General features: G+C 48.1%; 6 protein-coding genes across 6 annotated transcripts; 3 read left to right on the top strand and 3 right to left on the bottom strand.

Annotated features, from left to right (window-relative positions):
* Positions 1-28: 28 nt before the first annotated feature.
* Positions 29-2181, bottom strand: F5891DRAFT_322794 (Alpha/Beta hydrolase protein). The gene is made up of 9 exons (XM_041371341.1): positions 2108-2181; positions 1417-2036; positions 1235-1358; positions 1000-1186; positions 803-949; positions 496-747; positions 355-442; positions 276-303; positions 29-226 (listed from the first exon to the last, which is right to left on the bottom strand). The coding sequence occupies exons 2-9, from the start codon at positions 1852-1854 to the stop codon at positions 162-164; spliced, it is 1329 nt and encodes a 442-aa protein (XP_041225710.1). The 5' UTR covers positions 1855-2036; positions 2108-2181; the 3' UTR covers positions 29-161.
* A 276-nt stretch (positions 2182-2457) lies between these two features.
* F5891DRAFT_322762 (uncharacterized protein) lies at positions 2458-3106 on the bottom strand. Its single transcript, XM_041371340.1, has 4 exons — positions 2974-3106; positions 2861-2918; positions 2710-2811; positions 2458-2644 (listed from the first exon to the last, which is right to left on the bottom strand). The coding sequence occupies exons 1-4, from the start codon at positions 3050-3052 to the stop codon at positions 2557-2559; spliced, it is 327 nt and encodes a 108-aa protein (XP_041225709.1). The 5' UTR covers positions 3053-3106; the 3' UTR covers positions 2458-2556.
* Positions 3107-3163: 57 nt separating this feature from the next.
* F5891DRAFT_952498 (uncharacterized protein) lies at positions 3164-3756 on the top strand (the record flags this gene model as incomplete). Its single annotated transcript, XM_041375117.1, has 2 exons — positions 3164-3406; positions 3469-3756. 2 exons carry the CDS (start codon positions 3164-3166, stop codon positions 3754-3756), a joined length of 531 nt encoding a protein of 176 aa, XP_041225708.1.
* Positions 3757-3819: 63 nt separating this feature from the next.
* F5891DRAFT_322736 (N-terminal C2 in EEIG1 and EHBP1 proteins-domain-containing protein) lies at positions 3820-6019 on the bottom strand. The gene is made up of 3 exons (XM_041371339.1): positions 5150-6019; positions 4954-5094; positions 3820-4899 (listed from the first exon to the last, which is right to left on the bottom strand). The coding sequence occupies exons 1-3, from the start codon at positions 5945-5947 to the stop codon at positions 4186-4188; spliced, it is 1653 nt and encodes a 550-aa protein (XP_041225707.1). The 5' UTR covers positions 5948-6019; the 3' UTR covers positions 3820-4185.
* Positions 6020-6808: 789 nt separating this feature from the next.
* F5891DRAFT_952582 (uncharacterized protein) lies at positions 6809-7671 on the top strand (the record flags this gene model as incomplete). Its single annotated transcript, XM_041375122.1, has 2 exons — positions 6809-6972; positions 7026-7671. 2 exons carry the CDS (start codon positions 6809-6811, stop codon positions 7669-7671), a joined length of 810 nt encoding a protein of 269 aa, XP_041225706.1.
* Positions 7672-11745: 4074 nt separating this feature from the next.
* F5891DRAFT_1034385 (SET domain-containing protein) lies at positions 11746-13057 on the top strand. Its single transcript, XM_041361753.1, has 2 exons — positions 11746-12727; positions 12784-13057. The coding sequence occupies exons 1-2, from the start codon at positions 11854-11856 to the stop codon at positions 12996-12998; spliced, it is 1089 nt and encodes a 362-aa protein (XP_041225705.1). The 5' UTR covers positions 11746-11853; the 3' UTR covers positions 12999-13057.
* Positions 13058-13120: the final 63 nt, after the last annotated feature.

The following is a 13120-nucleotide window of genomic DNA, read 5'->3' as shown; positions in this document are numbered from 1 at the left end:
CGTTAAGTTCATTATTAGCTAGTGGCTCGTTTTTCCCCCCATTTACTTTCAATGTGTAAAAAAAATGCCATACTCTACGTGATGTTATCCAGTGCCTACGTAGTCAAAGTTTGAGTACCGTGATGGTTCCTAGAGTCTCCGGCTCATTCGTATACACGATTCTAGAGCTTGGATTTCCCTGAGGAAATAACGTATTTCCTGTGCAGAAAGTTGGCAATGACTTGCGCTGTGTGAACAGTTAGATGGCAAACGATTAATCCTTCATGTCAACATACCAAGCTCTTCTGGAGCCTCTTGAGGGATCTAGGTCACACTTATGTTAGTTGTATAAACAATCGAAGAAGAGATACAGACGAGATGGCCAGATGACTTGAAGATGATGTTAGATGAATTGGCAGGTCTGCGCCAAGCACGCTGCTTCCTATCTTCCACTAGCATCGACCTGTCGGATAACGCCTATCAGTCAGCGAACTTGGTCCTGCCGTCCTGGCTTACACATCCTGGCTTGGTTTTCCGGGAAGAATCCACAGTAGCTCAATACTTTCGTCAAGCGTTTCCATCAATTCCCAGGTTTCAAGGCTGACTAGTGGGTTCGCGAGGATAAGAGCCTCGTGAACGGAAGACGTATTCAATCTGACGCCTCCGCTATCATCCTCGTACAGTCCAAAGTCAACATAGAGTTGAAGGACGTCAGGATGCCAAGCGGAGAACATGGGTGAAGATTTAAAGGAACGCAGGGCATCCTCCCTGTAATCATAGTCAGTAGTACTCCGATGCAAGAGTATAGTCAAAGTTTAATCACCGTGTTGGCCATTGATCACGCCTTAACAAAGTAGCCCCAACCAACCACTGCGTGTGCTCCCACGTATATTTTTGGTAAGTATCAATCATCGCGTCGAGGAGAATCATCGAGGAGAACAAGGCAGGGAAATGCAACGCGGTCAACGTCCTGTTCAATATTGTGAGATTCGAAAAGTCTCCGAGCTGCCAATAACATACACTGAGCAACCTCCAAACGAATGTCCTACCACGATCAAGGTCCGGGAGGAGAAACCACTCTTTTGACGTGATTCACCGATGGATGCAGGAAGTCGATGAAGTTGAATGGGGAGAGGTGTTTCTGCCTCTTCTGGCATATAGTTAATGAGAAAGTTTGCGATGTCTCTCGCGTTGTCAGTCCAGTCAACTGCTGTCGATTAGATCCAAGCAATAGGTCTGAGCAACTGCATCTCACAGGTACCACTGAGATTCTGTTTGTTCAGCAGAGCAGAGTCGCCATGTTGCACGAACTCCCATGACCATATCTCGTCTATGAGACCACAAGCAGTTAGTAGATAGCATAGGGTGGTCTCCCAAATCTAAGTATGCATGATGCATAGTCAGATTCTAGCATGCGGACTGTGAGTAGGCACTCACTTCCTTCGGAAAGCCTGCTCCGTGCACAAGGAATAAGGTGATCCCCTTCGTTCTGACTTTGGCGTCTCGGTCTTTCTTCACATATCGGTTGACACAATTCCACAGCAACCTTTCGTTCGCAACCTCGGAATAACTGCCCTCCACTAACCGGGCCTGTTGTTCCATGAGTTCGAGTCCCATTTTCTTGATATCCTGCCCGGTTCTTTTCGAAGAGCGAGGCGGCGGCTCGGGAACTGGAATATCTGGGGTGACCCTGGGATTAGCTCCAGGTATAATATGCGTGCTGATGTTGTAGATGCCGAGCAAGTCATCGGACCTGGGCTTGAAGGGCAGGAACGGAACTTTGACGGGCCCTTCATGAGACTTGAATGGTACCCATGGGCGCGGTTTCACGGTCGCCCGGAACGTTGTAGGTGTGTAGGGATATGAGGATGTCATGGTTGTAAGCAACCGTTGCCTTCAGGTTGAAGCTAACTTTTCTATGATATGATGATTAGTTCCGATACACGGATTGGCTATCTTGCAGAATATTTAGAGAGACCTCCGTGATACTCGGTGGGTACGATGCCGACATGTGTGTTCAATCATTGGATAGCATGGCATCAATCGATCGCAGGAAGCTGCGCGTCGTGATCAGAAAGCACGTGATGGAAATCAGCCTAGAAACGATCCTTGAAAGGAATAGACTGACCTTTTGAGTACTAGCCTATGGCTATACAATTACATTTTCAGTATTAGCCCGGTTGCATGTGCGATGGTTTCGGAGGTCTAAGCCTGGTATACTAGATCATTTTGTACATGAGTATTCAGTACTCAGTAGGTATCCAGCACAAACCACGTCTTGACCATTCCTGCACAGGCATGACGATGAAGTTGACTGTGGGTCCTACCCTTCCTATATTCGACGGATGTTAGCAGTGAGTCAGACTCGGGGTCTAACATGTCAACAAAGGAGTTCTAGTCGCCGAAGCCTAATTCAATCCTCAACTCGGTCTCGGGCTCCCTGATATGGCATGTGCACCAGCTGCACAAAAGTTCAAGGCATGACTGAATCAGAAAAAAAGCAGTCCACAACGAAAAATAATCACGCAATTACGATCGAACCCAATAATATATAGCACAATAATCACGGCTCCAAGTCTACGACGAAAACTTGAGCGCGCCAGTCTTAGGGTCCGTGAACGTGAACATCGCAGAGTGCGACACGAGCAACGCAAAGGTCGCGGTCCTAAATAAAAGTAACGTATATACAAGTTAAATCTACGGACTGCACAGCGCGTACGACGAACTCACATCAAAGCCGTCCAAGGCGTGCTCCCACCCTCCTTTGTCCGAATGGGGTGTTGGTTCATGAAGCTGCTGAGCGCGAGGAGGGCTACTGGCCATGCTAAGTACCTGTGATGGGATGAGTTGAGAGTAAGAACAGCATGGAAATATGGCATACCGATTTCTAGAAACTAGCACTAAGCCAGCGAGGAACATGCCCATCGAGCCCATAGTGTCTGTCGAGTCAGTCACAATGAGTTCCGTGGAAGCGAGCGAATGTGCAGTACTCACCAGCAGACTCTGCATGCCATGTTTTTGGCAGAGTCAGCTTGGTTTCTCGAGTCGAATCTCTTGCGTCTGCAGTGGACATGGCGGAATCAAGACCAAGCAAAACGTATGCGTCGTTACTAACGCATTACTCACGTGACTGCTTCCAGCCAAAAGGTACAAAGTACAAAGACTTCTACTGACACCACCAACCATGTTCCCCACCCCCCAAATCCTATCCTCAGCCCTCTCCAAACTCTCCACTCCCTTCCGCCGCTCCCAACTCGGTCTCTTCCACGGCAAAACCAAACAATACGGAAACAACGTCCCGCATTCAAAACACAAAACCCGACGCACATGGCTCCCCAACGTTCACACCAAACGGCTGATGTCGGATGCCCTAGGGCGGGATCTGAAAGTAAAGCTTACGACGCGTGCGCTTAAGAGTATTAAAAAGGTGCGTTTTGTGGCTTGTGTTTTTATGTTTTGTGGGATCTCATTTTCGCTTTTTGGGAGTAGCATGGTGGAGTTGATAATTACCTCCTACGGACTAAACCCGATTTGTTGGGTATGGAAGGGATGCGTCTCAGGATCTTGGTACGCGAACGGTTAGACGTTAAACACGCCGAAGACGAGGCTTTGGCACAAGCACAAGCGAAGATCCAGCTTCAGAAAGAGATGAAAGAAGCAAAACAGAAACGCAGAGCACAAGCTGCACATGTGCGGAAAACGAGGGAGGTGAGGCAGAATATCACTGGGGGAATATTTGGGTCGGTGGGGTCGAGTACGCATCTTAATGCGTCATAGCCGGTGAGTGAGGGTTGTTCAGTGCTTCTCGGAAGATATCTGAGCCGACAGTTCTGTTGCCAATATTGCAGATGCGACGTGCGTAGCTGTCTGTAGTATATACTCTTAGATAATGCCTTGAATTTCGACGACCCAACTTAAACTCGCGCATATAACATTTCATTTCAGGCAGCCAGCACCCTATCGCATGAATAATCTACTAAGGCATGTTTATATACCATACCGTGATTTATGTAGTGAAAGATGAACGAATAGAACCATAAAGTAGGAGCGTGATGTGGCTATAGATATAAACGATAACCAGATTATTATCTGAATAGTCCCAGAGCAGTGCAGTGCGATAACGAAATCGAAAACCTGTTTAACAAATAACAAGAAAAGCAAGGAAAAACCGGAGACGTAGACATAGGAAAAGAAAGACCTTTACGATCATGATGCAGCCCCCGTACGGAACACCTTCCGCCACCACGTGCGCTTCTCCATAATAGTCATATTCGATACAGCAGTGCTCACTCCCACTCCATCATCACGATTGACTCCTGATCGACTCGCAGCCATACTCTTCACAGATGGCGCACGTAACGAGCTAGTCCACTTCGAATGCACACTCTGATAATCGCTCTCCAAGTCCAAGCGCGCTGGAATAGGGTGGTTCAAGTCCACGGAATTCGAATTCGAATATAGAGATTCGTCTGCGAGTCTTGTTTCATCCTCGCCCTCCCCGTAAACTTGGACGTACCCGTCTTCTGTGATGGGTTCTCGGACGTGGTCATGCAACTGTGCAGAAGGCTCGTGGAGATATGTGAAGGGGGTGAGTTGTCCTGGAGATGTGACAGGTACAGGATTAAACAGCGCTTCGATAAGCTTCTCTGTCCCGCGGATACCGCGAGTGTTGGGGAGTTGGCTCGCGTCCAACGGATTCTTTTTCCGTTTGGGCCCGGGTTTTCCGGAAGAGTGGGTCGAGAGGGTGGATACAGAGGAGGAGGATGAGTTTTCGTTTGCGTAGAGGTCGAGAGTGCGTGGTCGTGTTCGGAAGATGTCGTTGTCGAGTAGACCAGCTACCCCGCTTAAAATCTCTCCTTTAGGGAGAGGTGGGGCGATGTATGATGATTCGCCGCCGATGTGTTCTAGTTGAACGGTGAGCTATGAGGAAATGAGAAATATGTCCAAAAAAACAGAGACTGATGGTAGAAATACCTTGAGGGTAGCATTAGTCTTGCTTTGCCTAAGCAAATAACGGCGAGTGACGACTCCAGCGTCTACGTATTGAGCCAGATTTAAGCTGACAGCACCAAGCCTAGGGTTTCGGGGTGCATCCGGATCGCCTGGAATAACTCGCTAGGGGATACAATCAGGAAAGATGACAAGACAGAGCTAGTACGTAAAAACATACCTGCATGACGACGAACTTTGCCTCACAACCTCCGAGCTCGTTAGTTTCCCTGGTAATACTCATCTGCACCATAACATCAAGGGTCTGCTCCCACACCACGCTGTGTTCCTGTAGCTGTTCGAACGTAGTGTGACCTTTGGCGGGAGAATACGCATTCGGAGGTGATTTAGCAAGAGAAGGGGACGGGTCTGGTGGGGTAGACTGTGGTAACCAGTCAGCGGAAAGGTATTGTGGGGGTACATGTTGAGGACGAGATGATGAACCAGTCGTGGTGCGCGTATCTGAGGTTGGACCAAGGGATGTGGGTGTGTTTGAGGATACTATGACCGAGGGGATGGATAGTTCGTGTGAATGGGATGAGGTTGAGTTGGCGATGCTTTGGACGTCGGCGTCGGGGGTGGGTAGGTCGATTTCGCTTTCGTGAAGCTTTTCCTTCTCTTTCCCCTTAGCTGAAGCAGAGATTCCGTTTACTTTGCCCTTGCGATTGCTCTTCACCTTGCCCAATAGACCACCGCCGGAGGTGACCCCCTTGAGCTTCCAGCGCACTTCGAATTCTCCGTTGACGAAGGGGACGCTGCTGAGCTGATGTATTGTAAGGCGCAAGAGGAATATAGCATGGCGAGGCAAGAGATGTGCGAGTTGGGCACGAAACCCTGAGGTAGCATGGGTAGGGCTAGCGGGACTAATTGGAGATTTCGGGCGGGCATCAGGCGTGGTGCGCTTGTGATGAGCTGGCGAAAGACAAGGTTTCTTAGCGGGAGATGAACGTTCCCTGACTGGTGGTGGGTGTCGAGGCATGAGAAGACGAGTATCCCAAGTGGAACTAGTTCAATGCTGACTTGCCAATTGTAGCTTACATGCAGAACAATGCCATCAATTAATGACGAGATTTCTTATCCACCCGCTTAGCACGGAGAATCCACAATCCACAATCGTGTATATTTTTCAACAGTTTACGTCTTAGAGTGTTCCACCTTGCAGTGTCTTCCTCTCGCCAAGTACTACGGGATTAAGTTTCAAAACGTCATCTTGCGGCGGAGGCGTGTATGTCGTCTCAGAGTTAACTTAATCCACTTTATTCGGTTCTATGTAGAACACGTACATCGACGTAAATTTGCCTTGACCACGCAAACAAGGTCGTCTACAAGTACCACAAAAGGTTAGCGGACTCGAAACATTTGATCCACCATTGGAAGCATGGTCAGCGGAAGTTCGGTAGTTGACGTAAATTTGCCTCTCAACAAGGTATGCCACATTTGAGCAAAATTCTTGATGCGGTCTGAATGAATTCTCGGGGATGACCAAAAAGAGGTGAAGGTGTACTTACGTCCTTGTCTAGTAGTGATGGCGCGCTGGCTTGAATTCAAAGATATCGCGGAGGTCGAGCAAGGTTCAATGAGACGCTGGGAATTACTAAAAGTATCTACAAACGAATGTCCAAAAAAGCGTGAAAGAGAGTGAACAAGCTCACTTTGAAGAACATATCATCCTTGTTCTGAAAACGGTTCGGGTGGAAGACTATATCGGTATAAAGCAGTTCACGAATTTCATCTTTAACTACCACCACTCTATCCTTTTATCACAATGTACCAAGTCCGTCCTGCACACCCAATCCAAACAAAAGCCATCTGGGATTACGAGGAATCAGTAACTCCCACAATGGCTTCGCAGCAATCTTATCCTTCAAACGTTCAGCTTCCTCGCAAGTTGCAACGTCCACAATACCTCGAGGTCCCAACTCAGAATATTGCTGCTATCGATCCTGAGCTCTCTCATGTCCCAGTCGACTACGTACGACGTGGTCTCAAGAACCAGGCAAACCAGTCAGTACCATACGTACTCAACTCAAAACTCAATCTAATTGATTATCACTCAGGATGTTTGCTGGTATCGCAGCCATTCAATTGCCTTCGACCATGCATCGCTCCCAGCTTCACCACACACAAACTCTAACAATCCCAATTCGGCCATCCGGCCCTTCCTCTTCATACCCTACACACATACTTGCTCTCTCTAGATCATCCACCTCCTCCGATTCACAACTCACTCTCGTAGCGACTCACGCCCTCATACTCGCATCAAACTGTGCTTCACTGCCCCGCCTGCCCCCATCACCCCAATCTTACGGCGCCACAGCCAGCCTCACACTGCCAGTACTGCCTCTCACTATACCTGCCCCGGCAGCATTCCCACCCCTGCACACATTCCTCTACACCCATTCTGCACCCCAACTCCTCTCCGCACTCATCCCAGCCATCCCGGCCTCTTTCCTGTCCACCCTAACATCCTCACAAGCACTCCGCGCTACACTGTCCTCCGGACCTGCCCTCCATACCCTATCCGCCCACCTCATGTCCTCGGCTCCCGGCATGGGCGCACTCACCAGCGTCGCCCAGAATATCGCCGCTGTATGGAGAAACGCGGTTGCATTGGGCGTGCATGATCCCGAACTCTGGCATTGTCTTGATTTGGCGTGGGAGGTCATTTTGGGTGCTATGAACCTTGGTGCCGGGGCGCGTTAATACTAGGATTGATTAATTCCTTGGACTTGGCACTGGTGGCTGTCCACGAACGAACGAACTCTTTTTCCCTTCATCACTGTATTCCTGGATCTCTCTCCGCATCTCAACTCATCGCACATCTATCATCATATATGCCCTTGTATCCTTGACTATTTCCCCTCTCCTCCTCTTCTTTCCTTTCCTTATACATCTCTATGGCCGCTGAGATACAAAGTAATTTACGATCGGAAGTTAATGTGTTTTGAGACTTTGTATCTACTATGTATCAGAATGATCAATATACCCTCGTATACTTATACTTTCAATCGTGCGGCGTTTCATTTTAGTTTCCTTTGATTATAGAATCACAGCTACGTGTTCATCTGGGGTGACACGGCCATCAATTATTTTATATTACAACTCATCTGGCTTTGAGTGATGCGGTTATGGGCGCTTCGCTGCCGTCTGACGCGTCGCAGATCGGAACCAGTCTTCCCTTCGCTACGGAACGTATCGGGCCGCCTTCATCGCGTCCACTTGAATATCAGTTGCCCCAACCAGCGGATATCACTAGGTGGATGCCGTCAAAGACACACGCCAATCATCAAGATCCTCGCCATACTATGGACTTGTTAGATTCCGACAGTTAATGCTACCCGGGCCACCAAGTCCAGGCCCGACTCCAGTGACATATCGAGTTGCGGTTACTTCGAATTCTCCGAGACTTCAACCAAACTTCGCGCGAAAGCATGGGGCCGTAGAACTATATTTATCTTAATTACCCGTTAAATTCGTTAAATTTCCGCTGATTTATGTAAACACGGTTTCTCGCAGATGCGGCCAGATCTCTGAAACACTCTCGACACCATGTATCCACTGCCGTGCTCCCCCCAGACACACCCAAATCTTAATTACAAACACCATCTGTATCCCTGGTGTTTCGTCGCCTGGTACCGGAGAGCACGACGCGGACACCTTGCGGCATCAGAAAACCGATCAGTCCTTTAGTAGGGTGGGTCACATTTATTGCGTCTGATAGGCTTTTGGCGTCATTTGATTGGATCATGACAACTTGCTTCTTCGCAGATTCGTTGGATTATATACATAATTCAGTTTCACTACCTACTAAGTCTATCGATATTTCAATTATCGTTCAGCCGTTTTACCTCTTTTCTCGACGTGGTCCCTGTTGAGAGCCGAAGAACCCGAGGACGGAAAGGCCGATAGAGGAGGATATGGGACTACGGCCGAAGAGTAAGGCAGCTCGAGGTGCGAGCGCCACCAAACGGAGATTCCAGACGACGTGTCAACGTCGGCTATCTTTTTTCATTCCTTTAGTATATGTTTTCATCAAAAGGCCAGCTGGCGCACTCACCATATAAAAGCAGCCATCCACCATCGAAACATCTCAGATTCGTAATCCGAATACTGAGATGTAAGTCTTCTAAAATGTAACGTTTGAGTACAAGTACTAACGTATACCGTAGCTTACCTGTCTAGGTAAAAACACTTGTCAATAAAGAGATTCGTAATCCGAATACTGAGATCTTACCTGTCTAGCCTCGCGTGAACGCCCTGCTATACTCTCAATAGTCCCCCCCCCAGATCTTTCGTCCTCGAGTTGCCTTATTGTTGGGCGTACCAACTACCCCTGACTCTGCAAGAAGTTGCATGGTCTCGTTGGACCAAATGCAATTTGAATTACCCAATGTAATTTTGTTTAACCACATCACAGAACGACTCGGGACGCGTCACTGCAATTCTAAAATTTTGGAATCGAGCAGCCCTTTTTCACGTGTGGCCGCATATATATGGGGCCATTCGCCAACCTGATTGCCTCCTCAGGCGTATTACGTCGCCCTCAGCCTCTCACAACCGTTGCTGTTCTTGTTACAGCCTTTCGTTTATGCGTCCGTACGCAGCAGAAGCGTCTGGGGATTGACGATGCATGGGCAGTCATCGCCGTGATATTCGACTTTACATTATTACTCGCCGACTGCTTGTATCTGCAAGACTATGGCGAGCGTCTCCGCAGTGTGCATGTTGCATACATTCTACTGAAGAGACGCAGAAAAATACCCTCAAAGCACAAGGATAGCATTATATTACATGTGCGTTTTCTTCTTTTCTTATACTTGAGAGACGTTACCAATACCACATCCATCAGAATTTCCCAATCCTTTTACGGAGTTGTATGGTAAGACACTAGCGCTGAGGTTCTAGTGGCCCGGCAACGTGATGGGACTGACATGTATGCATAGGTCATCGAAGTTATCCATGTTGTTTACTATTGTGCGACTCACAATCCCGGGAAGATTTAGAGGATTTCTCCTGTGCACTGTCGCTTTCTTCGGCATTATATGGGCACTACTTTTTTTACAACTGTGGTGGATTTGTGAAACTGAGCCTGGCTGGAAAACACAAACACTTCCGCAGTGCGATCTCGGCCGACGTATTGCAATAACGCAGATGACCAGTGGGGATTCATTGTTCATAAAATATACCGGTTACTTATGTATCTCAGCCGACGTTCTAGCCGATGTTGTTCTCATCATTGCTCCATTTTCCCTCATTTACAAAGTCAGATTGTCAAGGTCGCAAAAGTCCGGATACTAGCTGTCTTCTCTACGTCAGCAGTCACCGCAATCGTCAGTCTCACCCATGCATATTACATGCTCCCTGGTGAAGGGCTCAGGGAGGTTATGGCTGGTATAGTTGAGGTTCGGTGCCATCAGTGTTTAGACCTCGAGCGCTGCTGACCACAATTTAGTGTTCCATGTCTCTCATCGTCGTGAACTTGAGCGTCGTCGTCGCGTTCATCTTCCGTTTAAGTTCAGACGATGATTTACCATCCACTCCGACACCCATCGTAACTTTTGGCGGACAACGTAGGACACGGCGCATGACTGTAGCTGTTGAAAGTACCACGATCTTACTACAGGATTTCCCTGAGTCTCGTCACCATACTATGAAGAGAAGTGACGACGACGATGTAACTCTACACAACAGGGAGCGAAAGCAGGAGAAAGAATGGTGCTAGAGCACAAAGAAGTTAATCCGTCCTCGATTCCCACCTTTGTGGGGAAGGGTCTATCTAAATCGTGTTGTATCGATCAATCACACTCCTTTTCTTTCTAATACGAAAATCTGGACGGGGCCGCATTGGTGATATGCACCATCTGTTTTTATAATGTGTGCCAATTAATCGATTCGTTGCATGTAGCGAGTCCACCGTCTTGACGGCTATCAGTGCCATTTTTGCCGTTCACCATCGTCCTCCCGCCCTAGTTGTATCAACTTCCGCTCTAAACATTCCATGTCTCTAGGGGGTGGATTAGTGAGAACAAGGTCAGTAGATGCAATATTAATTGTAAGCTACAACCCCGGCTTTTCAGCATCAAAAAGCCTACCAGTGATTCTCGCCTGGTAGCTTCTAACGACCGTCTAACATCAGTCGTTGCAAAGCTACAGCCTGCGTGTCAGAGTGATGGCACTCGGGTCTACATTATCTCGCGAGGTAGCTAGCATAATCACAAAGGCAAACGGCGCAGTTTGGAATGTACTGACTATGAAACGCGCGTATCGGAGGAAGCCCGAAGTTAGTACTGTGTGTGTGTTCGAACTTGAAGTGGTCGAGATCGTAACGACATAAACCTAATAATCTCTGTAATTTAGACGATGATGATTACAGTTGTAAATGAACATATTTTGTAAACGGGTCGAAAGGCTCTTTGCAGAAAAATCAATTCTACAAGCGGGCCTGGCCATGTGTCAGTTGACATTCGATGAGTTTGTCTCGTGCAAAAAGGAGCGGTGGTGTGCTGCTTTGAGACTCGTGTACCCTGAGTACTTCTCATCAATATCCATATTATTAACCCCCTGATTTTCCTCTAGCAGCCTAGCACAGGCTCTCTCTCACTGCGTGTGGATCGGTGTCTGTCCTGCCAATCAGCCACGATGGACAATACACGTGCAGCATATTACCCCGGATATCCTCTCCCTCTTCCGAAGGTACACGGAGTCCCCGTCGCGCGTCAGTCGGCCCTCGGGTCATCTATTGTCACAACGAAAATGTGACGCGTGACAGCTGAACGTCCGAATTGCTCAACTTAAAAAATAGTAGCGAACAAGTTTCTGCTACTTCATCTGGCCGGCTATCTTCGGTGTACCTTCCTTCGCGCCCAGAAGCTAGAAGGATCTTAAATGACTCGGTCACTGATCGGCCTGCGCACCACACCACACGGGGGACGTTCTCTCTTTCCTATCCAGCCCATTGCTGAGGGGACCAGCATCTTTACATGTGAAGCTCCTTTTGCACATGTGATTTATAAAGATTATCGCAGGGAGGTCTGTGCTCAGTGTTTCGCGTATGCAGCAAGTACTTTTCGAAGTATTGGTGATCCACGGACTTGGAGTATCAGAAGTTGTAGGGTAACTGCAGAGACTGTTTGGTTCTGTACAGATGAATGCAAGGTCACATGGGAAAGTGGGGTGATAGGTCCCTTGATAGCAGATATCAATGCTCTTCTTGGCAAAGCAAAGATAGCCACTCGGAGGAATTCAGCCAGGGACGGCTACGATCCGATATTGCCAAATGGTCCTCCTGCGCAAATCACGCAAGATTACATCGACAAAGCCTGGGGGGATGTCGAGGAATTGGTTTCCTCTCGTGCTCGTCTTTCTTCGTACTGCTCAACGATGAATTTAGAAGATATGGAACTCGAAATATCGCGCTCAGTTGCGTCGGCCATCATCCAGCGATATGTATTTGATCACCGTCTTGCCAGTCTCACAACTTCTTCGATAATATCCACCTTAGATCCATGGACAGAAGTTCTTGATCTCCAGAGCAGCGAGCTCTCGAACGTTAGTCTACGGCCTTATATTCTTGCGGCGCATCTCCGTGTATACGCTTTTTTGTGTCATTCACTTCCAAAGCATCTCAGATTGTACGTTCCTACGGCTCGACATATCCTTGCGCGCGACACCGGAAATGCCTTCGGGATTTGGGATGGAGATCACAGAGATGAAATGCTCGGATGGGGCCTTTGGGTAGGCGCGAGTTATTTTAATCACAGTAAGAACTCACTTCTTCGTAAGCCCTCTTCTTACTCAACGCGTCGGCTCATGAAGGTTGCTGCCCAAATGTCAAAAAGACACGCGTCGGACGCACTATCCACTTCACTACCTCTCGTTCAGTCGAAATCGGCGAGGAGCTCTGCATTAGCTATATCGATACCAGTCAAGCCATTGCGCAGCGCAGACAGGATCTAGAAAACAGTTGGTTTTTCAAATGCGGGTGCCAGCGTTGCCAATCAGAAGAACCTAATGGGGCATCTCCGCGTTGATGTTGGTGATTGTGACCGTACATACTTGTAACAATGTGTGGGGGTTGAGCGGATTTCATGACGTTGAGCAGATTCAACGATCAATCATACTGATCGTTGAATCTGCTCAACGTCACGGAATC

The sequence above is a fragment of the Suillus fuscotomentosus genome (assembly GCF_016647785.1).
Source record: "Suillus fuscotomentosus strain FC203 chromosome Unknown F5891scaffold_28, whole genome shotgun sequence".
In the NCBI taxonomy this organism is placed as follows: Eukaryota; Fungi; Basidiomycota; class Agaricomycetes; order Boletales; family Suillaceae; genus Suillus; species Suillus fuscotomentosus.
The sequence above is the reverse complement of the archived record's forward strand: the minus strand, read 5'-3'. Positions and strand labels throughout refer to the sequence as shown.

Excerpts from the sequence above, each read along its gene's own strand:
- F5891DRAFT_322794 (XM_041371341.1), bottom strand. The coding sequence starts at position 1,854 with ATGACATCCTCATATCCCTACACACCTACAACGTTCCGGGCGACCGTG. Across the intron at positions 1,359-1,416 it reads GAGCAGGCTTTCCGAAGGAA|ATTTGGGAGACCACCCTATG; the intron begins GTGAGTGCCTAC and ends ATGCATACTTAG. Across the intron at positions 443-495 it reads GGAAAACCAAGCCAGGATGT|GTCGATGCTAGTGGAAGATA; the intron begins GTAAGCCAGGAC and ends GTTATCCGACAG.
- F5891DRAFT_322762 (XM_041371340.1), bottom strand. The coding sequence starts at position 3,052 with ATGTCCACTGCAGACGCAAGAGATTCGACTCGAGAAACCAAGCTGACT. Across the intron at positions 2,919-2,973 it reads ATGGCATGCAGAGTCTGCTG|ACACTATGGGCTCGATGGGC; the intron begins GTGAGTACTGCA and ends CTGACTCGACAG. Across the intron at positions 2,645-2,709 it reads ACGCCTTGGACGGCTTTGAT|GACCGCGACCTTTGCGTTGC; the intron begins GTGAGTTCGTCG and ends ACTTTTATTTAG.
- F5891DRAFT_322736 (XM_041371339.1), bottom strand. The coding sequence starts at position 5,947 with ATGCCTCGACACCCACCACCAGTCAGGGAACGTTCATCTCCCGCTAAG. Across the intron at positions 5,095-5,149 it reads CAAAGTTCGTCGTCATGCAG|CGAGTTATTCCAGGCGATCC; the intron begins GTATGTTTTTAC and ends TGTATCCCCTAG. Across the intron at positions 4,900-4,953 it reads AGACTAATGCTACCCTCAAG|CTCACCGTTCAACTAGAACA; the intron begins GTATTTCTACCA and ends ATTTCCTCATAG.
- F5891DRAFT_1034385 (XM_041361753.1), top strand. The coding sequence starts at position 11,854 with ATGACTCGGTCACTGATCGGCCTGCGCACCACACCACACGGGGGACGT. Across the intron at positions 12,728-12,783 it reads CGCGAGTTATTTTAATCACA|GTTGCTGCCCAAATGTCAAA; the intron begins GTAAGAACTCAC and ends CGGCTCATGAAG.